The following is a 22,320-nucleotide window of genomic DNA, read 5'->3' as shown; positions in this document are numbered from 1 at the left end:
AGACCAACTAAGTTTGTTCTAAGTTAGAGATCAACTAACTAATTAAGTTTGTAACTAACTTAGAAATCAACTAAGTGTTTGTTTGTGTGTTTCCCAGAAAAAAAGAACAACCCGTTTTACTGCTGAATCAGAGCAAATGGAGATCTGCCGAAAGACAGTTCCTGTTTGCTCCAATTCGGATGCAGAAGTTTAATGTCCTCTGCAACGCCAGGCTTGTGGTTGTGCCAGCCTGAGAGCAACCATTCACAGACCTAAAACAAAAGGACTGGTTCACAGCTAATGGCACCTGAAAGGCTGAGGTTTGTCGCTGGAGCAAACCAGGGCTCTTGGGCATTGAACAACTGCAGGCAGGAAGTTTCTACAAAAGCGAGGAAAGATTCAGCTTTTTCTGGTATGGAAATATAATCACCGGGGAGTTTCGCCTGTTGACATCTGTTAGACGTGTTCTTTTCATGTGACACCAAGAGTGTGCAAATTCCTTGCACCTTTGTTCCTTCTTTTGCAAGCGGAGCAGAGGACCCGGCGCACGTTCACGATGCATTGGGTCCAAAGTGCTTTCCAGGGTTCAATCTGGATTCCTTGGCCCTTCTTCGTTCTGCATCCAGAGCCGCGTTCCAGCTTTGATCGCAGCAAAGAGAGCCTGGCTTGACCATCCCTTTCTCTTTCCCAACAGCGCCACCCAAGGAGCCAGCCTTGATGTGCCGGTCGAACAATTACCCCAGCGGCTTCTACTGCAGTTGGCACCTGCCCATCCCAACATACATTCCAGACACCTTCAACATCACCGTAATGTGAGTAGGGGAGGGAGGAGAGGCCTCAAGGGAAGGCATTCCTTTGTGGGATGGGGGGGGGAGCCTTCCCAGAGCGAAAACACAGAACTGGGTGCATGCTACCTTGACTGGCCTTTCGTGAACATCAGCTTTAAGGCAACCACCTGAAATCATTTCACAGGCATTTGTGCCCCTTTCCCAGCTGCTTTTACTGGGATTTTATCTAGCTTTTGAACCTCTAAGCAGAGTGTTTAGGACAGGGGTGGACTCGTGGAATTGTAGAGTTGGAAGGGAAAACAGGGGTCAGCCATTCCAGCCCCCGGCAACGCAGGAATCATTTGCCCAACGTGAAGCTCAAACCCACAACCCTGAGATTAAGAGTCTCATGCCCTTATTGACTGAAATATCCCAGCAGTTAATCCAAGGGGGAACCTGTGGTGTTCTAGACATTAAATACATCAGAAGAGCTTGGTGGATGAGGCCAGTGGCCCATCTGGTCCAGCCTCCTGTCACCGGCGTAGCAAGGGGGGAGGGGGCGGGGGCCCCCAGGCAGCGCCCCTGCTGAGGGTGACACTTCGGGCATTGGCCCCGCCCCCTGGACTTTTTAATTTTTTTTAAAAAAAAATTAAGGATATTTTTGGCTCCACCCCAGCAGCGCCGAAAATAGTCCCCCCCCCATCCAGCGGCGGAGCTTGGCATGGAGGCAAGGGGCGGGCCAGCGAGGTGGGGTGCCACCCCCTCGTCACTGGCCTGCCCCTTGCCTCCATGCTGAGCTCCGCTGCTGGCTGGCTTGCAGAGCCGGGGCATGGAGAGGGACGGGCCAGTGAGGAGGGACACCCCTCCTCGCTGGCCCATCCCTCTCCCTGCCCTGACTTGCGCTCCGCCAAGGGAGCCCAGACAGCGGGTCAGCCCTCAGTCGTAAGGCAGCTGCTCTTACATTTCCATGTTTATAGTATCTGGTGATCTGATGCAAATGCAGGAAGCAAGGGAGCTGCCTTCATACCAGACCAAACCTTTTCCCCATCCAGCCCCTAAAGGTAAAGGGACCCCTGACTGTTAGGTCCAGTCGCGGACGACTCTGGGGTTGCGGTGCCCATCTCGCGTTACTGGCCGAGGGAGCTGGCGTACAGCTTCAGGGTCATGTGGCCAGCATGACAAAGCCGCTTCTGGTGAACCAGTGCAGCGCACGGAAACAGCGTTTACCTTCCCGCTGGAGCGATACCTATTTATCTACTTGCACTTTGACGTTCTTTCGAACTGCTAGGTTGGCAGGAGCAGGGACCGAGCAAAAGGAGCTCACCCCATCACGGGGATTCGAACCGCCGACGTTCTGATCAGCAAGCCCTAGGCTCTGTGGTTTAACCCACAGCGCCAACTGCATCCCACATCCAGCCCCTACTAGCTGTAATAGTAATAGTAGTAGTAGTAGTAGTAGTAGTAGTAGTAGTAGTAGTAATAGTAATATATTACATATACCCTGCCCATCTGACTGGGTTTCCCCAGCCACTCTGGGCGGCTTCCAGCACAACATTAAAACACGATAAAACATCAAACATTAAAAACTTCCCTAAACAGGGCTGCCTTCAGATGTCTTCTAAAAGTCAGATAGTTGTTTATTTCCTTGAAATCTGATGGGAGGGCATTCCACAGGGTGGGTGCCACCACTGAGAAGGCCCTCTGCCTGGTTCCCTGTAACCTCACTTCTCACAGGGAGGGAAGTGCCAGAAGGCCTTTGGAGCTGGACCTCAGTGTCCGTGCAGAACGATGGGGGTGTACTGGGCCGAGGCCGTTTGGGGCTTTCAAGGTCAGCACCAACACTTTGAATTGTGCTCGGAAACGTACTGGGAGCTAATGTAGGTCTTTCAGGACCGGTGTTATGTGGTCTCGGTGGCCGCTCCCAGTCCCCAGTCTAGCTGCCGCATTCTGGATTAGTTGTAGCTAGAGAACCAAGTATCAAGCCTGGGACCTTCTGTATGCAAACCCCGGGGAGCCACTTCCAGGAGGTGTTGCCGACGCCCAGCTAGATAGAGCAGTGGTCCAGCACACCGTAAATAGCTTCCTGCAGAGCACAAACGCAAATCCCTCCATTATATAAAAATGCTAAGGAGAAAGCACAACTGGAGAAAATCTAGGCAAACACACTTGGGTATACAGCACCCATTAAAACAATCATAAGCGTACCACGGTCTGAAAGTACAGGAGAAGTATACAGCAATGTATATATAAATAACCGATCAATATTAGATGAGAGTCCAGATAGTGTCTTGCTTCTAAACCACTTTATCAAAACATGTTTGCTGCAAAATGCCTTTGTAACCGCATATATTACTTCACCAGTCCTATGCTCTCGGAGGCATAAATCTTCCTTAATCGTGCTGCGGGGACCAATTCTCAAAGATAGCAATGGGGGGGGGGGGAGACAGCCATGTGCTCTGTGACTGAGCTTCAGCCCACCCCAGAGTGGGAGAGGACTCCTGATCCTTTGCAAATTTTGTAGAAGAGGAGAAATTGGGTGGGCGCCGCAGCTCATTGTGGCTTTTTGGGGGAGCGGGGAATCAAAGTCTCCCCACTTGCCGTAATGCCCTCTCCTGCGGTGTGCTAGAAGGCGCAGGAGCCCAGAAGTGCTTCGCGTTTGGTCAGTGAGTTAAGGATCCTGATCTATGATGGCTGGTAGATAAACTTGCTCTGAATTAACGCAGCACACCCTCGCAACAGTGAATGCCGCAAGTGACCGTCATGTGAAGAAACATTCCCTTTCGACAGTTTTAGAGGTGCGCTGTCCCCAAGTAATTTAACTAGCTTCATCAAAATTATTTGCTTCCTTCCAGATCGTCCCGTTACTGACTGGATCTTCCAGATACAGCTTGGAATTTCACCTTAGGTGAAATCTGGTGGCAAGCGCTGATGCGGAGATTTCCTCCCACATGTCAGGATCTTGTCCGTGTCCACCGTTATTTGTACTGAACAACAGCCACCGACTTGCTCTCCTTGCGAAGGGCTAAAAAAAGGGGGGGTCTGATTATGAGGAAGGTGAAAACATAAATTCTATTTCCAGGACAGCAGCCCCGAAGCCAGTTTCCTTGATAAACAAGGACTGTGGTGCCTGTTCTTGTGAGCGTTGACAGGGTCAACATGATGTACACATTCAAGGTTGGAGAGAACATGATGTTTTCATCGGAACTTTCTGCTTCTCTTCCCACCTCAATCTTTGCACCCCACAATCCAAAATAATCATCCCTGATATTTTGCTGCAACCCTAAGTTTGAGCTGGGCTTTCCTGCATCTGTTGAACCATCGGGTTGGTAATAATGGAGAATGTCTCTGAGCATGTGCAGAATTTTACTCCTTCTTTTGAATAGCTACCACCCTGCATGAGAGTGCAGGGAGGGTGTGAAATCTCAGGCTTGAAATTCAGCCCTGAATATGGTCCCTCATGTGAAACCCCAATCCGGCCACTTTCTACAAATATACAAAGCTGGCATTTATACCTGTTCATCTCAGTCTTGTCACCTGCGGATTCGCCTTCATTGGAGGTTTTCAGTTGCTGAGTTACCAAACTTAAAACCATGGAGAGACCTGGTCTGAACAAAGACATTGGATTCTTATCTCATTATACATGACAAAGCTATCTTTAGCCATCTCACCCCTTGCCTTTTCCTGTAAGACCAATTGCAGTCGTTAACAGTTGTAAACAGGTTTTCCACACCTATCAGCTGATCACCCATTCCTACCACCCTTCTGAGTAATACCCCTCCCCACCCTCTCACTATATATAAGGGTCTGGTGACTTCTGTTTCAGTATCTGAAGAAGTATGCATGCACACAAAAGCTCATACCAAGAACAAACTTAGTTGGTCTCTAAGGTGCTACTGGAAGGAATTATTTTTTATTTTATTTGGGGAAAGTAGTGGTAAGGGGCAGATCAGCCCCGGAGCCCCAGGGCTCTTCCCAAACCTTTCTCCCTGCATCATCTCAGCCTCCTTCTCGCCTCTTCTCTTTCTCCAGGCACGACTCCAAGGAGATTGTGTGCGATATGGACGTGTCCCTCAAGAACAGGTGCTACATCCGGTACCTTCACCTTTTCTCCAGCAAGAAGTACAAGGTGACTTTGACGGTCACGAACGCTCTGGGCAGCAGCTCCACCTCCATCTCTTTCGACGAGTTCGCGATAGGTAAATATGGCGGCCGGTCCCGGCAAGCGCCTTGGGAAAGGCGTCGCACTTTTGCGTTTGCAAAATGCTTTGCAATCTGTTATTAATATTTACTTGTTTGTTTGTTTGTTTGCCACCCATCTGACCAGGTTGCCTCACCCACTCTGGGTGACTTCCAACAAATTAATAATTTCGTTTTATCTGTTTACGCTTCAAAATATATATTGCGCACACCTACTACACACACTTGATACAGTATTGATCGGAATAGGGGCTAAAAATATGTTGTACGTTGGGCCAAATATATACATATTATGAGGTACAGTTTAAGTCACTTGGTGAATGGAAAGCAAGGCAATAGTTATACATATATATATTGCCTTTAGCAATGACAAACCTAGACAGCATCTTAAAAAGCAGAGACATCACCTTGCCGACAAAAAGTCCCTATAGTTAAAGCTCTGGTTTCCCCAGTAGTGATGTATGGAAGTGAGAGCTGGACCATCCAGAAGGCTGATCGCCGAAGAATTGATGCTTTTGAATTATGGTGCTGGAGGAGACTCTTGAGAGTCCCATGGACTGAAAGAAGATCAAACCTATCCATTCGCAAAGAAATCAGCCCTGAGTGCTCACTGGAAGGGCAGATCCTGAAGTTGAGGCTCCAGTACTTTGGCCACCTCATGAGAAGAGAAGACTCCCTAGAATAGACCCTGATGTTGGGAAACATGGAGGGCACAAGGAGAAGGGGACGACAGAGGATGAGATGGTGGGACAGTGTTCTCGAAGCTACCAACATGAGTCTGACCAAACTGCGGGAGGCTGTGGAAGACAGGAGTGCCTGGCGTGCTCTGGTCCATGGGGTCACAAAGAGCTGGACACAACTAAACGACACAACAACAACAACAACAACAACAACAACATTGCCTTTAATGCAAAGATCACAAGGTGGTTTACAAGTCTGAACTGGATTCAAAGAATCATAGAATTCTAGAGTTGGAAGGGACCCCCAGTGGCCATCTAGTCCAACCCCCTCTAATGCAGGAATCCCAGATAAAGAATCCTTGACAGATGGCCATCTGACCTGTGCTTGTAAACCTCCAAGGTGCTTTTAAACCTCCCATTTTTCAGAAAGCACCTTTCCCAAGGCCAGGGCAGAAACATGGCTTGAACTCCCCCCTATAACCAAATATCATAGTTCTAGATTGTTTCCAGCAGCAATATCATACTTCCTGTGATAAATGCAGCTTCTGTTCTCACCCAGCAGGTGTCCCCTGATAGCCTGGCTGCTTTCTACTCCCCTGCTGGCAGTGAAGTGTATTGTAGTGGTTAGAGCGCTGGACTAAAACCTTGGGAGCCAGTCCCTGCCTCTGAGCCTAGCCTACCCCACAGGTTTGTTGTGGGGATAAAATGGGGAGAGAGTGCAAACCTGTGTCCCAGTTCCCTGGAGGAAAGATGGGATAAAAACTGAATAAATAGATTGTGGCATCTTGTCTCGGTGGGAACTGCGTCTTCCCAGGCTTTCATTTGCTGGACCACCCAGTACGAGGGATGGGGTGGGGAGGATCCTCCAAACTTAACCGTCCCCAGGAGATGAGCCAGCCTCTTCTGGCTTGGAGGGGCTCCCTGCTTGGAATATCTGGCAGAACATTTCCTTTCCTTCCCCGCCAGTAAGATGGAGGAAGAGCACTCCATCGCCTGGAAAAATGAGAGATGAGTTCCTTTGATCTCCGCTGCAGCTGCACACCAACAGGGATGAGCTGCCAGCTGTGTGGAGTCGCGGCACATTTCCATTTTAAATGGCGGCAGAAATATGCGTTGTTTGTCCGACGTGTCCGGCCTTCCGCTCCGCTCTCCGTCCCGCTAGAATCGCTTGCTTAATGATGCCTTCCGAGCAGGTAGAGGCAGAGAGACCCGCGGTGGACTCTTTGCCAGGATGGCAGAAGGGGACCCGGCAAGCTCAAGCTTCCTCTTGGCTTGGAGGAAACGGAGGGTCACAACGAGGGTCCCGGATTCGGAAGGAGAGAATTAAGAAAAGCGCCCGAGTGGCAAACCTCAGAATCCTGCTTGCCACCGCATTTTGGGTGACGTTAAGCATCACAGTGTAGTGAAATGTGCAAAAGCAGTGCAGGCTCTCATCAACCAGGGTCTAAGTCGTTCCCCCAAGAGCATTAGGGAGTGCAGGGATAACCAAGGACACGCAGTTTGAAAGGTATTTGGTGCAAGTTGTGCAAGAAAAGATTCGGAAGCTACGCAGTGGCAGGGTTTTCCAAGAGGATGTTTTGATTTGATTTATTATATTTCTAAGCTGCTTTTCATTCGAGTGAATCCCAAAGCGGCTTGCAAGCCATAAATGACAATAACATGGTAGAGCGCCATGAAACATCACGAACACTCCAAGAGTCATATTGAATAATCAACAAATCATCAGTGAAACAGTTACAATCTATAACAAAATAAAAAATTCTTTCCAGTAGCACCTTAGAGACCAACTAAGTTTGTTCTTGGTATGAGCTTTCGTGTGCATGCACACTTGTTCAGATAGTTACAATCTATAAAACACTGTTAACAAATCAACAGGTAAAAACATTAAGCTGCATGTCACAATTAAAGCAAAAGTCATGCTATACAATTAACAAAGCAGTGCAGCATTTATAACCTATAAAACAATATTAACCACATTAACAAAATAGCAGGATAAACTTAAGCAGCGTTAAGGTCATGCGCACACACCCCATGACTCGAAATCTTCCACTCTGTTCAGTGCATTAAAATGCACATTCCTCTGAAGTCTGTGACAGCAACTCCCTTCCGAAGGCTCCTTGGGCTGCAGGTGGGGCAGCACAGGTGAGACCCCCCCCCCGATGGCATATGGAGTCTCTCTCCCCTCAAGGTTCAGGTTATAGAGTGAGTCTCCAGCCCAGCACTCTGCAAGCTGGTGGATTTCCGCAGCACGGCACCGCCACTCTCTGACCTACCTGAGCTTCCTGTTGCACAGGGGGTTGGTCTAGATGTCCCTTGGGACCCTTCCGACTCTGCAATTCTGTAGACACTGGGAGTGTGGCGGGGAAAGGGAGTGAGAGCCCGCCCACCTTCCCAAGAGCTCAGAGAAGCGTACAGGGTTCCCCACCACCACCACGCCCACCAACGTGTTTTTATCTTCACAACAAGCCTGCGAAGTGGGCCAGGCCAAGAGCGAGGGAGCCTCCCAGAGTCTCCCAAGGGGTTTTGTGGCTTAGTGGGGGTTTGAACCTGCCCAGGAGGAAGGTGCAGGAAGGTGAGTTCGGCTTTGTTCCTGGTTTTTCTTCCCTTCTGAGCCCGCTTGGCAAAGCCCGCCCAGGACGGCCGTAAAAATACCGTACTTTTCCCATGCATAACACACCCCCAGGTATAAGACACCACTTAGTTTTGAGGACTAACAATTTAGAAAATAGGGGGGAGATTGGCCACAGTTGTTAAGCTTTTTTAGGGGGGGTTGCCGGGGGAAAACTCACACACACACATTGCAAAAACCTCCTAACGTCTGTCCCCTCGCCAGCAAAACCAGCATATTGTGTGCCCAATTGCTGCAGCAACACGCAGTCAACACCACCCCTTGCCACAGACACCAATAACACGCTACAGACCATCTCTGACTTGCAGTGTCAACCAAGACCACGTCCCCCCTAGGCACTACCCATGGGTCAGACGACCCCCAATTTTAAACATGATTTTTCTGTTTAAAAAACCCCTAGTCTTATGCACGGAAATATACGGTGGTTAATGGAGAATACTGAAGAAACGGATAGACTGAGTCCTGAACTCGCTCACTGAAGTGCTCCTAAACTTGCCAGGATTCGCAGGGACAAGTTTGTTGGGTCCCACATGCTCCGAGTGAGAAGCAGCTCAGGGGACTCTTGTCTTAAGTGTTGCAGATGCGGCCGAGGGAGCTCTTGGCTGCTGCTCTGCAGAGCACGGGGCGTACCTGGGCCAGGGCGATGGATCGTGAGCTGCTTTTCAGGAGCTCTAATGGCTCGCACAGCCTTGACAGATGGTGTTTGCATTCTGCTTGCAAAGGAGAGAAGGTGGCGGGGGGACGACACACAACGAGCGCATTGAGAGAGCGCACGCTTCACACACACACCCTGCTTTTCTAATGGGGGCCTTGGGCGAATTGTGGGAAGAGAACGCACAGCATAAAAAATGCAGCATCCTGGCCGGCCTAATTATTCCGCATATCAAAAGGCGTTTAGGGCGGACGCCACCTCTGACATGCCATGAAGGGTCCCTAATGCGCCAAGAGAGACATCTGGGGATAGTTTGAGGTTTTATTGCCCTCCAGCCAGCGGGACGGATCCTCTCCCAGGCACCGACTCATGAAAGAAGGAGCAGGGCAGTCAGGACAGGGGTGGCATCCAGCCCCCTGAACTTGCTACATTTGTTTATTTATTTATCACTTGTATACCGACGTGTCATAAAGAATATACCGTATCAAAAGTGGTTGACAGCAATAAAGATGGAACGAGCCATACAATAAAAACCACATCAAAGTTAAAAGCGCACATAAGTTGCCCATTGCAGAAAGATGTATTCTCAGTTGCCTGCTGACTCTCCGGTGGCAGAGAGTTCCACAGGACTGGGACGACGGTGCTAAAGGCTGGATTTCTTGTTGTCTGATGAGCTTCACCAGCTTGAGGAGCAGCCAGCAGTTCTTCTTTGGCAGATGATCTAAGCGATTGAGCTGGGATAGAAGTGTTTGGGCGATCTCTGGCATGCCCTGGACCCAAGTCTTCCAGAGCTTTGTAAATCACTACCAGAACCATGAATGCGGCTCGGTGCTGTGTGTGCAGCCAGCAGTTCTGTGATTCTGGAGGAGCTGGAGGAAGGCCTGTCCTAGAGCTGCTGCTTCAAAGAGAGCTGTCCGTCCAAGGCGGTCGTCTGATGAGGGTTTCAGTGCTGCTCTCCAGTCACCTTGAATCTGTGGGATAAAGAATCTATAAATATGCATGCAAAGAGCCGTTTGCTGCAGGAAGAAAGGGGAGACTCTGCTTCTGAGCTTCCTTTACTCCTTTTAGCAGTGTGCTTTTTCCTGACAGCACTTCTTTTCCACTGCCCCATAGATACATGTATTTGTTCGCCTCGAATAGTTAAGGTTAACTTTTGGCTTAGGAAAAAAAAAAAGCGAGTGACAAGCGGCACGGGAGAAGTTTATCAAATGATGCCGAGGGTGGAGGAAAGAATATTTCTCTGTGTCTCATAAAACTAGAAGTCATGGACATCCCATGAAGCTGCAAGTTGGAAGGCTCGGGACAGATAAAAGGAAGGACTCTGTTGCACAGTGCGTAGTTCAACTGTGGAACTCACTGCCACAGGAGGCAAGGATGGCCACTAACTTGATTGGCTTTCAAAGAAGATTAGACAAAATCATTGATGGCTCCTAGATAAAACGGCTATGCTGCTCTGCCTCCATGGGTGATGCTTCCAAATTCAGTGATGCTTCCAAATTCCAGTTGCTGGAAACCACAGGAAGGGCAGGTGCTCTTGTGTTCGAATCCCGCTTGTAGGTTTCCCAGAAAAGGCATCTGGTTGGTCATGGTGAGAGCAGGATGCTGGCCTAGATGGGTCATTGGCCTGATCCAGCAGGTTCTGGCTCAGTTGGTAGAGCATGAAACGAGACTCTTGATCTCGGGGTCATGGGTTCGAGCCCCACATTGGGGGAAAGATTCCTGCATTGCAGGGGATTAGATGACCCTCATGGTCCCTTCCAACTATATGATTCTATGATGTGTGCCTTCCAGTCTCAGACACCCTCCTGCCAAAATCTCTCCCCATACCTCCCTCTCCTCCCCTCCTTCCACTCTCGCCGTACTGTGGTCACATTAATGTGGATTTGCAAAACTGGAACCGGGCTGACAGTCCATAGCTGTCAAGTATCCCGTATTGGCCGGGATTCTCACGTTTTTATACGCGTTTCCCGCTTTTATCCCGGACTAATCAAAATCCCGTTTTTTTCCCGGGTTGTGGGCGCGCTGGCCAGGCCCTTGGCCGTTCCCTTCTCAGTGCACAGTTACGGAGAGGAGCGCTTCCTGTCACTGTGGCCGCACTCTGAATTTCCGGGTTGGGCCATTCCTATTGCGCTCGGCGCGATTGGCCCTCTGGCTGACCGAGGGGTGGGGCGAGAACGGAGCCCTCCGGCGGCGCGTGGGTGGTCCCACGTTAAGGACGTGCCCCTCGCGCCCTGCGATTGGTTGCAACGTTTTCCGGGCGAGAGGAGACTAAAGCGGCGGGATCGGCGCCTGGGTTCGATGCTCCCGTGCCGCTTGCCAGGATGAGCCGCGCAGGGGGGATCCTTCGCTGGAGGAGGGCGTGCGCACTTCGCTCCTCTCTGCCTAGCGGAGCCCTCGCGGGAGAGCGGCCTCCCTCCGGAGCCGGTAAGCGGGGCAGCTGGTGGATTTTTTTGGGGGGGGGAGGAGCATGCTTGGTTGTTCTGCAGCCCGTGCAGGGGGCAGGAGGCGAACTCCCGGTCTCGCCGGGCAACGACTCCCCAGCGCTTTAAGATCGCTTCTTCCTCCAGTGCTGCGCCGAGCCCCAGCACGGGAACCGGGACTAGAGGGACCCGGACTCCGCCGCCTCCGCCCCGCCGCCTCTCGGCTCCTCGCTCCGCCCACTTTTGCTTCTGGCTCCGCCCACCACTGTCATGTGACTGTCACGTGAGGCTGCTGATCCCTTATTTTCAGATCCGAAAGTTGACAGCTATGACTGACACCAAGGGAGACATTGGCCGCCTCCCGAACTACACCTGCAGAGGAGCAAAGCACCTGGAAAAAGCTGGCGCATTTGAGCTTCTCCCCCATCCCAGGGTCCCCTGCTGAGCTGGCGCAACCTTCCTTATCCTGGGGCTCAAGATGCGCAGCCTGGGGCGTGGAGCTTTCATTGCGGAGTCACCTGGGTCCGTTCAGCTCAGCCAGTGCTGGATTTATGACCTTCCTGATGTGCCGGGACCCCGGAGTCCTTTTGGTGGAAGTCAATGTCCTCTGTTCCCCACCCAAAGACCTGGACTTGGAGTTTCAGGAGGGTATGTGTGGACATCTGGAGCACATCCACTCCCCTTCCCCCTTTTCTGAATTGAAGCCACGGCCATTGGAGAGGAATGACTCCTGGCACACAAACCAAGCCTGCTCTCAAGTTCCAGGAGGGCCGCTGGACCTCGGACGTGTGCTTTGAACCACTCACTCCCGGAGTCCAGTTCTGGGCACCCCAGTTTAAGAAGGATGTTGACAAGCTGGAAGTTGTGCAGAAGAGGGCAACCAAGATGGCCAAGGCTCTGGAAACCAAGCCTTGCAAGGAATGGCTGAGGGAGTTGGGGATGTTTAGCCTGGAGAAGAGGAATCGTGGAATTGTAGAGTTGGAAGGGACTCTTGAGGTCCAACCCCCTGCAATGCAGGAATCTGAATGAGATTGAGAATGGATATGAGAGCCTTCTTTCAATCTTGGAAAATGGAGCAAGCTTGTTTTCTGCTGCTCCAGAGTGGACTACTCAAACCAATGGGTTCAAACGACAAGAAAGGAGATTGTGACTAAGGAAGAACTTTCTACATGCACATTTTATGCAGATTCGCTTCCATTTTTGTCTTCTTTTGTGCCGCAAATCCTCTTTGGGGAGAATGCATATCTTTCTGCCCAAGGCTGAAACTGCTCCCAGACTTTCTGAGCTGCACTTTTCTGTGCGATCGATGGGGCAAAAACCTTGCAGCAGTGGCAGGTCTGTTCTCCAGTCATACCTCTGTTTAACTTCCATGGCTTTGTGCCAGTGAACTGTAGAGATTTCCCTTCTGCCAGAGAAAGGGGGAGATGCTACAATCCTTCTCCTTCATACAGAACCCCCGGTTCCCAGGACTTCATGGGGGAAGCCACAGCCACGGCTCCAGCTTGAAGCCAGATTGCATTGGCAACAGCTGCCCTAAATCTTCAAACCTCAGCTTGCATGAGAGAGCAAAGCGGTCCGCTGAATCGCAGCCGGGATAAGTTTTGCAAATGAAGCAAGCTGTATAATTATTTGCAAAGTTGGAGAGCAATAACATACAATTACAAATTATTTGTAAAATTCAAGAGCGGTAACGTACAATTACAATCATAAATAAGATAAGCGTTGCAACAATTAAGCAGCCATAAAAAGAGAGCAGGCCGTGTTCTGCCTCTTGGAGCTGCAGGCCAGGGAGCAGAAACGGAAGAACTCTGTTCAGTTGCCTGCCTCCTTTCTCCCCAAGGCCTCCCAGGTTTTCTGCCCTGGGTTTTCCCAGTGCCATGTCACCTCTGATGTAACAGATGTTTTGTACTGCAGCTCCCATCAGCCACTGGTCCTGATTTTGTGGCACCATCAATTGGCAACGTGCCAAATGAAGAACATCATGAGTCCGGCATCCTGTTCTCACAGGGGCCAACCAGATGACCCCCCCTGGGAAGCCCGGAAGCAGCACCCGAGCGTAAAATCACCCTCTCTTCCTGTGGTTTCCATGAGGGCATAAGAACATCAGGCCATTTGCCCCCAGGCGGTGTGCAAGGGATGCAAAATGTAGAATCATAGAAACTTAAGAGTTGGAAGAGACCCAAGGGCCATCTAGTCCAACCCCCTGCAACCCAGGGGTCTCTGCTAAAGCCTCCATGGCAGATGGCCACGTTGAAGAGGAAAATCTGTTAAAACTGCAAAACCAGACTTTGTTTAAAATGCCAGCTGGAACAACAACAACCAGGGCCGTCTTTAGCATATGCACTGCCAGGGTGCAAAGATCCGCCCAGCGCCCCCAAATTTAGCCACCCCCAGATTTTTTAGGGGGGGGAGAAGAAGAAGAAGAAGAAGAAGAAGAGGAGGAGGAGGAGGAGGAGGAGGAGGAGGAGGAGGAGGAGGAGTGTTGCATATGAGTGGGGCCTGGGTTCAAGTCTACCCAGAGGTCCCAAAAGTAGAACCTCTTGCAGAAGACCCTATGATCACCTCTCTTTCCAAAGCTGAGAAGCATCTGGTGGTTGCATGACTGGCCCTCTTCCAGACACGAGGACTGACCAGGTCACCTTCCCCTACTCGCTAGGCCTGTGGGAGACACACAATCTGTATTCGAACTCAGTGCCAACTCTCCCCTCCTGGAGTTTCCAGCAACTGGCATTCAGAAGCATTGCTGCCTCCGACCAGGGAAACAGAGCAGAGCTATCATGCTGGCTGCTTCTAGTCTGTTTCCTTTTACACCTTCTCAACCCATAACCTCTACCAAGTCTTTCTACCTCTGCCCAGCCCCTCCGAGCACACACACACCCTGGTCATTAAATTCGTGGTCCCCAGAGCTGAGCAGAATCTAGCCCGAGCCCTCCATGGCTGCAGAAAATGATAGCAGTGAGTCACCAAAGCTGCAGAAAGGTTATCAGCTCAGCCAGCCAGGAGGGCGGAGGGGGGGGCTGCCTTCCTCTGGGGTGCCTTGGCAACCCCATTGATTCTGCGCTGGCTTTGCCCATTGAATCGGGGCTTCAAAGCACTTGGCAGTTCTCTTGTTTTGGGCATTGTGCTCTCGGACGAGAGACGGCTCACGTGTGCGCTGGTTCTGCATGAATCGCTCGGTGACACTTTCCCACAGTGGCGGCTGGGAACGTCCGGAGGCGGCAGCAGAGCCAGCAAAGCAAGATGGCGATGCCTTTGCAGGAGGGCTTTAATTTTTATTATTATTTTTAGAAAGCCAACTTTCCTAGCTGCCGCCTGCTCGCTTGCCAGTCCCTGCTGTGCAGCACGCAGACAAAAGGTTGCAGGGGGTTGGAATGGATGACCTCCAGGTGTCCCCTTCCAACTGTATGGTTCTGTGGCTCATTGGAGGCTTTTAAACTGATGCTGGGTGGATTCTTTAGCTCGGATTTCTGCATTGCGGGGGGGAGGTTGGCCTAGATGACCGCTGGGGGTCCCTTCCAGCCCTACAGTTCTGAGAGGCGATATTTGCAAGGAAATGTTTCTTTTCTCACCAAGGTTTTCTCCTCCTCCTCCCATGTCTTGTTTCCTTGAACAGTAAAGCCGGACCCTCCAGAGAACGTGGTGGCTAAGCCCATCCCCAACAACGCCCGGAGGCTGCTGGTGACATGGCAGTACCCTTCCTCGTGGCCCGATCCAGATTCCTTCCCCCTCAAATTCTTCCTGAGGTACCGACCGCTCATCATTGACCAGTGGCAACACGTGAGTGGCATCCTCTGCTGTTGTTGGTCTGGCTGGGGGTGGCAGGGGAAAGGGTCCTGCGGGGTTGGCAAAAGAGCGGGACAACAACTGACATTCAGAAGCATTTCTGCCTCCAGACCCGCTGTGGCTAGTAGCCCTCAATAGCCCTCTCCCCCTCCATGAATTTGTCCAGTCCTTTTTTAAAGCCATCCATTGCCTCCTGTGGGAGGGAGTTCCATGGTTTAACAAGGACTGAAATTTTCCTGCATTACAAGGGGTTGGACTAGATGGCCCCTGGGGTCCCTTCCAACTCTGCTATTCTATGTTTCTATGATTCAGGCCCTGTCCAGCTGGCCACCCTCCCTGAACGCTTGAGCTCATGAGTTTGGAGATTTGGCATCCTTTTCAAGTCGGTTCTCTGTACATTGCAGAGAATAGCTCCTCCCATCCTTGGGAAAGTTCAGAAGGTTGCAAGCAAGGGAGCGGGGCCTTTTCAGTTACTGCTCCCGCTTTCGTTTTACTTTTAATTCTGTCTTTCTGCACGCAAAGTAGTTTACCAGCTGAAGAAACAGCAAAACTTGCAGCCAAGATCCAACGCCTTGTAACAATGCGATCCAGCGCAAATAAGGCATGATTTTAAAATGACTTGGAAATAAACATCTCATGTCAAATGGAAGGGTGGTGCCACTGAGAAACCTCAAGGCTTTCTGCCTGAATGAGAATGTGGGAGAGTCCCTTCTTTCCTTGCCTTCCTCCTTTTTAAAAGCACTTTTGTAAAGGGACCCTGGGGGTCATCCAGTCCAACCCCCCGCAAGGCAGGAATACGAAGCTGCCCCATACGGGGATCAAACCTGCAACCTTGGCATTATCAGCATGACACTCCGATCCTTGTGGATATGGGGAAGAGCTTTGGAGATTAGAACCGGGAAGGAAAACAAGAAAGTTGGTGGGGTTTGTTTTGGTATGTATGTTGTCAATGTTATTATGAAAATCAATAAATCAATAAAAGAAAGAAAGTCCCTGGCTGTTAGCATCAAAGGAAGAAAGGCTGATGAAAACCTCGGAATATGCAGTGATGGCAGAACCTACGGCACCGATAGATTCTATGATTCTATTCAATCTATGATTCTATTCTATGATAAGAGACACAGATTTAGAATCCTTTCAGGAGGACAGGAGACTTTTTCTAGTCTATTTTAAAAGTTGCTTTCCATATGTGAAGTCCACAGAGAGGTTTGAAGTTTAAGGGGGGAAGAAACCCGTTAAAGAGGATGGAAATAGATTGGGTGGAATTATAAAATGCAATTGTCTGAAATCATCAGTGATGGGTGAGCAGGAAGCCATTAGTAGTGTAGAATTGGATATAACTGTTGAGTGACAAAGCTCATACCAAGAACAAACTTAGTCTCTAAGGTGCTACTGGAAGGAATTTTTTATTTTATTTTGTTTCGAGTGACAAAATGTAACTTTTAAGCTGGAAATAAAATAAAATATGAACGGGAGGCGGGGAGAAAGTCACTGGCCACCAGCTTGGGAGAAAAATTAAAATTTGTATCCTACCCCAATGCATTTGTACTTAGAACTTTTCTAATTACAAGTCCAGGTGGATCAAGGAGCATTAGAAAAATTGGGTTTTTTTCTTACCTTAAAAAAATGCATGTCATTAAAAAAAAAATTAACCGTGATTAGTTGAGATTCGCAAGGGGGTTTTGGGCTAGAGAACCCTTGCAGTCCCTTCCAGCTGCACAATTACATGATTCTAACATGTGAGGAGACTGGGGGTTTGTGCCTAGTCCCAGGAGAATCCACAAACGATCCAACATTTGCAAGGGGGCAGGGTTCATGAGGACTAGCCTTGCTCACAGTTCAAGGAACCACAGCGATTCTGCCTGGCCGCTTTCCCTTCCCACGCTGCTCCTCTGTATACCTGAAGGAGCGTCTCCACCCCCATTGTTCTACCCGGACACTGAGGTCCAGCGCCGAGGGCCTTCTGGCAGTTCCCTCGCTGCGAGAAGCCAAGTTACAGCGAACCAGGCAGAGGGCCTTCTCAGTAGTGGCGCCCGCCCTGTGGAACGCCCTCCCACCAGATGTCAAAGAGAACAACAATTACCAGACTTTTAGAAGACATCTGAAAGCAGCCCTGTTTAGGGAAGCTTTTAATGTTTGATTGATTATTGTATTTTAATGTTTCATTGGAAGCCGCCCAGAGTGGCTGGGGAAGCCTAGCCAGATGTTGTTGTTGTTCAGTCATGTCTGACTCTTCGTGACCCCATGGACCAGAGCATGCCAGGCACCCCTATCTTTCACTGCCTGCAGTTTGGCCAAACTCATGCCACTCACTTCAAGAACACTGTCCAACCATCTCGTCCTCTGTCATCCCCTTCTCCTTGTGCCCTCCATCTTTCCCAACATCAGGGTCTTTTCCAGGGAGTCTTCTATTCTCATGAGGTGGCCAAAGTCTTGGAGCCTCAGCCTCAGGATCTGTCTTTCCAGTGAGCACTCAGGGTTGATTTCCTTCAGAATGGAGAGGTTTGATGTTCTTGGCAGTCCATGGGACTCTCAAGAGTCTCCTCCAGCACCATAATTCAAAAGCATCCATTCTTTGGCAGTCAGTCTTCTTTATGGTCCAGCTCTCACTTCTGTACATTACTACTGGGAAAACCATAGCTTGAACTATATGGACCTTTGTCAGCAAGGTGATGTCTCTGCTTTTTAAGCTGCTGTCTAGGTTTGTCATTGCTTTTCTCCCAAGAAGCAGGCGTCTTCTAATTTCGTGACTGCTGTCACCATCTGCAGTGATCATGGAGCCCAAGAAAGTAAAATCTCTCACTGCCTCCATTTCTTCCCCTTTCTTCTAGCCAGATGAGCGGGGTTTAAATAAATTATTATTATTATTATTATTATTATTATTATTATTATTATTATCATCATCATCATCACCATCACCATCACCATCATCATCATCATCATCACCATCATTATCTCTTTCCATCCTGAAACTCCTTGCCCTGCTTCCTTTCAGAGCTGGCACAGTGTGTTCCTTCTCTCATTTCCCTTCTCCTCCTCAGTGCCAGTTTGCTTCCCCCCCCAAAAAAAAATCTTGCATGCATCCCTTTAGATCTGCAGGTCATTAGAAAGCTCCTTCTTCAGCCACCAGGGATCCATCCAGCTCTTTCCAGCTCTCCTTTGCATCAGAAAGAGAGGCTCCGGTTTGTGCGTCTGATATTGCCCCCTTTTAAAAACCTCCATTTCTGCTGAGCTGTCGGTTTCCCTTTACGCTTCCTACCCAGGAAGCCTCTGCATTTAGTCATATGTCAGTCTCCCCCCCCCTTTCTTTTTTCAAAGCCCCGTGCCCTAATTTTGCAGCTCTTGCTCTCCCCCAAGAGAGAAGCACGGCCTCCTTTTACAACCGCTGTTTCTCAGCGCTGCTCATCTCGGCCACCTCGTCCTCCGCTAATTTCTCCCGAAAGGTCACCTCGATCTGAATACCGCCCCTTCTCCTGTGGGATTGCTCCCTTCTCTGAAGCTGCAATTTGTTCTGCTCTACAGGTTGAGGGGCTGCTGAATATTCGCAGCTCTGATCTTGCATTCCCTCAAATTATTTGAGCGGTGGGTGTGCCCTCTAGTATTAAGCACGCACAAAGGGAAGAAGTCCTCTGAAGACCTCCAGATGAAAGGACTCGCGCAAACCAAACAAACTGTCTTTCACAGAACAGCAAAATAGCACTTGAGAAGGTGCAAAGCGCTGGAGTCCCAGAGGTGATCATAGAATTGTTGAGATAGAAGAGACCTCACCTGGAATACCTAAACATTAGGAAGAACTTCCTGACAGTAAGAGCTGTTCGGCAGTGGAATTTGCTGCCAAGGAGTGTGGTGGAGTCTCCTTCTTTGGAGGTCTTGAAGCGGAGGCTTGACAGCCATCTGTCAGGAATGCTTGGATGGTGTTTCCTGCTTGGCAGGGGGTTGGACCGGATGGCCCTTGGGGGTCCCTTCCAACTCTAGGATTCTATGACTTTGAGGGTCCTCTAGTCCAACCCCCTGCAATGCAGGAATCTCAGCTAAAGCATCCATGGCAGAGGGCCGTCCAAGCTCTGCTTAAAAACCTCCAAGGAAGGAGAGTCCACCACCTCCTGGGGGAGACCGTTCCCCTGTTGAACAGCTCTCCCCAACAGAAAGTCCTTCCTGATGTTTAGTTGGAATCTCCTTTCTTGTCACTTGAAGCCATGGGTTCGAATGCCGCCCTCCGGAGCAGGAGAAAACAAGCTTGCTCCATCTCTTCCTTTCTCCATCTTTTCCTCTCTCCTATATTTGTGCCAGCTCGCCTACTCTGCACAAGTTATGTCTGCTTTTTGGAACCGACTTTTCCGTTTCGCTTGGAAAACCTGATGCTTGCTTTTGTTCCACTCTCTTTCCCTTCATCGCACAAAAGAATAAGAGCATGAGAATAGCCCTGCTGGACCAAGCCAGTGGCCCATCATGAAAAGCAGTGTGGTGTAGTGGTTAGAGTATCAGACTTGGACCTGGAAGAGACCAGGGTTTGAATCCCCGCTTGGCTGTGAAGCCGAATAGGTGACCTTGGGGTCCAGTCACTGCCAGAGATGCCAACCTTCCTTTTTTTTTTGCATTGGGAAACGGCGCTGGAATAAGGGAATTTCCCGCAAAAAAAAGGAAAGTTGACAGCTATGGTCACTGCATCTCAGGCTAGCCTACCTCACAGGTTGGTTGTGGCAATTAAATGAGGCAGAGTAGAGCCATAATTCTAGTCCAGCATCCTGTTCTCAAAGTGGCCAAGCAGATGCCCCAAAGGGGAACTTGCAAGCAGGATTCAAACACAAGACCAGAACTCTCCTCTCCTTTGGTTTCCAGCAACTGGCGGTCAGAAGGATAGGAAACCTGTTCATTTTGCTTTCTCTCTATCAACCTTTAAGTGCGCAGTTCTTTATGTTTGCAGCATTGCCTTGGTATACATATTTTTGCAAATAACATTGCCTCATAAGATGCGCCTTTCTGCCATTAGATACATTTTCTAAGCAGCACCACTGGCAATTGAGGGACACATTTAAGGGATAGGGAGGGAGCTGTTCATGAACGTAGTAAAGAAGAGGCTTTGGGGGTGCAAGCGTCTGAGAGCTACAGCACAAGAACCAAAAGCAAACGTCATAGAATCATAGGATCAGAATTGGAAGAGGTTCCGAGGGTCATCTAGTCCAACCCCCAACAATGCAGGAATCACAGCTGTTTTGGCCAGATCACAGCCGCTTCTCCCAGTTTCTCCCTGAATGGCTGAGACTGAATTCAACCCACACTTGGTTAACCTATGGGATTAACTGCTGAGAGACCTGCTGGCCACCACAAATTTAGGCAGCTTCCCGTATTAGGCATCCTGGCACCGAATCTGTGCCAAAGGCCCACAAAATCTATTTCTGCACATATGAGCAAAAGGAAGCCCTGTTGCATCGCTGCCTCGGCTGTGTCAGGTGGACGCAATCTCTGCTCTTAATTTTAGTAACTGCAAAAACATGTTTCTAGATGCTATCGATGGTGATTCATCGTTTCTGAAGATTGTAAGATTGCATTCCAGGAAAATCGGTGAGACAAAAGCAGATAAATGAATAACGAGCGTGGTTGCAAATTCACTGGACGGGCAAACAATTTGCCTGTTTAGTGAATAGATATCGGTGGTCATTAATGAATTTAAATATCCGCAGCCATGTGCTAAGAGCTTCTGTGCTGCTTACTCAAACAGGGGCTCCTTGTCTTGAATGGGCTACCCAGAACCATCCAGACCACACAGAAAACAAGATGTTGGTCTGGACATGCCTTTGGTTTGATCCTGCAGAGCTGCGCTTAGGCGCTGCCAGGGCTCTGGGGTCCCAATTGGCCTGTGGGATGGTATCCAGGGGGCCGCGAGACAATGAGGGGCGGGCATCTTGGGTGATGCCCTTGGACAGTGACCTCTTTGCCCACCCAGCACCTTCCCATGGCTGCCGGGAAGAACTTCACTTCCAGGAGACGGAAAGAGGAAGGGGGCGTGGGAAAGGCAGCCGCTGTCACCTCGAGGTTTTCGCCCTTTCCTGTTCTGCCTCCTTAAACACAAAGCATTAAATATTTAGGGCAACTTTCTCTCCCCCCCCCCCCGGCTTTTAAGTGTGTAACTCAAGCCAGCTTGGCCCCCGCTTCCTCCTGCTGCCTCGCAGCCGCGTCCTTCCCTTGCCCGAGTGCACTTCTAATGCGCTCAGATGTTCCTTTAATGGATTACCTAGCCAGGAACTGGATACCTTGCCCTAATGGGTTGCTAATAGCCTGTTTCTGGTTTCGCAGGCTCCGCTGGTTAACTCACACCATCCGCCCGAGCTTCCTGGCCTCCCCCATACATGTTGACCGTCACACTGACACATCTCCCGAAACATGTGCTCCGTCACCTGCGGAGCGCAAGGGTTCGCCAGTGTGCCAGCGCATTTGGCACCGTTCTGTCCGGAGGGGTGTCCTTTGGGAGTCTGAGTGATGAAAGTGATGGCAGTGTGTAAGGGGAAAGCACAAGGGTTTTTTTGGGGGGGGTGGACGCTTCCCTCGGGACACACCATCCAGTCGCAAAAAAAGGGAGCCAAAATGTCAAGGGTCTGAGATAACTCCACTGCCAGGAAAAGGGTGCACAGTTTGGAAGGAAAAAATGAGCGAGGAGGGACGCATGGAGAAGGGGAAGGGGGGAAGTGTACCCCCACCTTCTTAACACTGGAACGTGGCATCGTGTAATGATCATGAATCTCAGAGGAATCATAGAACTGTAAATTTGGAAGGTAATCCCAAAAATCATCTAATCCAACCCCCTGCAATGCAGAAATTGTGGCTAAGGAGCCCATGACAGATGGCCATCCAAGCCCTGTTTAAAAACCTCCAGTGTGGTGTAGTGGTTGAAAGCGGTAGACTCGTAATCTGGGGAACTGGGTTCGCGTCCCCGCTCCTCCACATGCAGCTGCTGGGTGACCTTGGGCTAGTCACACTTCTCTGAAGTCTCTCAGCCCCACTCACCTCACAGAGTGTTTGTTGTGGGGGAGGAAGGGAAAGGAGAATGTTAGCCGCTTGGAGACTCCTTCAGGTAGTGATAAAGTGGGATATCAAATACAAACTCTTCTTCTTTTTCTCCACCGAAGGAGAGTCCACCACCTTCTGAAGGAGTCCGTTCCACTGTTGAATGGCTCTAATCTACACTTGGGCAAAAAAAAGAAAGAAAGGCACAATA

The 22,320-nt window shown here is 49.9% G+C and overlaps 1 protein-coding gene across 1 annotated transcript in view; it reads left to right on the top strand.

Annotated features, from left to right (window-relative positions):
• Positions 1 to 672: 672 nt before the first annotated feature.
• LOC117054844 (ciliary neurotrophic factor receptor subunit alpha-like) overlaps positions 673 to 22,320 on the top strand; it is a 37,543-nt gene continuing 15,895 nt past the window's right edge. Inside the window, exons 1-3 of the mRNA XM_033164014.1 lie at positions 673 to 791; positions 4,776 to 4,942; positions 14,938 to 15,101. Of these exons, the coding sequence (XP_033019905.1) occupies positions 697 to 791; positions 4,776 to 4,942; positions 14,938 to 15,101 (426 nt within the window). The 5' untranslated portion in view covers positions 673 to 696. The remainder of the gene's footprint in view (positions 792 to 4,775; positions 4,943 to 14,937; positions 15,102 to 22,320) is intronic.

This window comes from Lacerta agilis, chromosome 11 (genome assembly GCF_009819535.1).
Source record: "Lacerta agilis isolate rLacAgi1 chromosome 11, rLacAgi1.pri, whole genome shotgun sequence".
In the NCBI taxonomy this organism is placed as follows: Eukaryota; Metazoa; Chordata; class Lepidosauria; order Squamata; family Lacertidae; genus Lacerta; species Lacerta agilis.
This window is presented reverse-complemented; position numbering and strand designations above follow the sequence as displayed.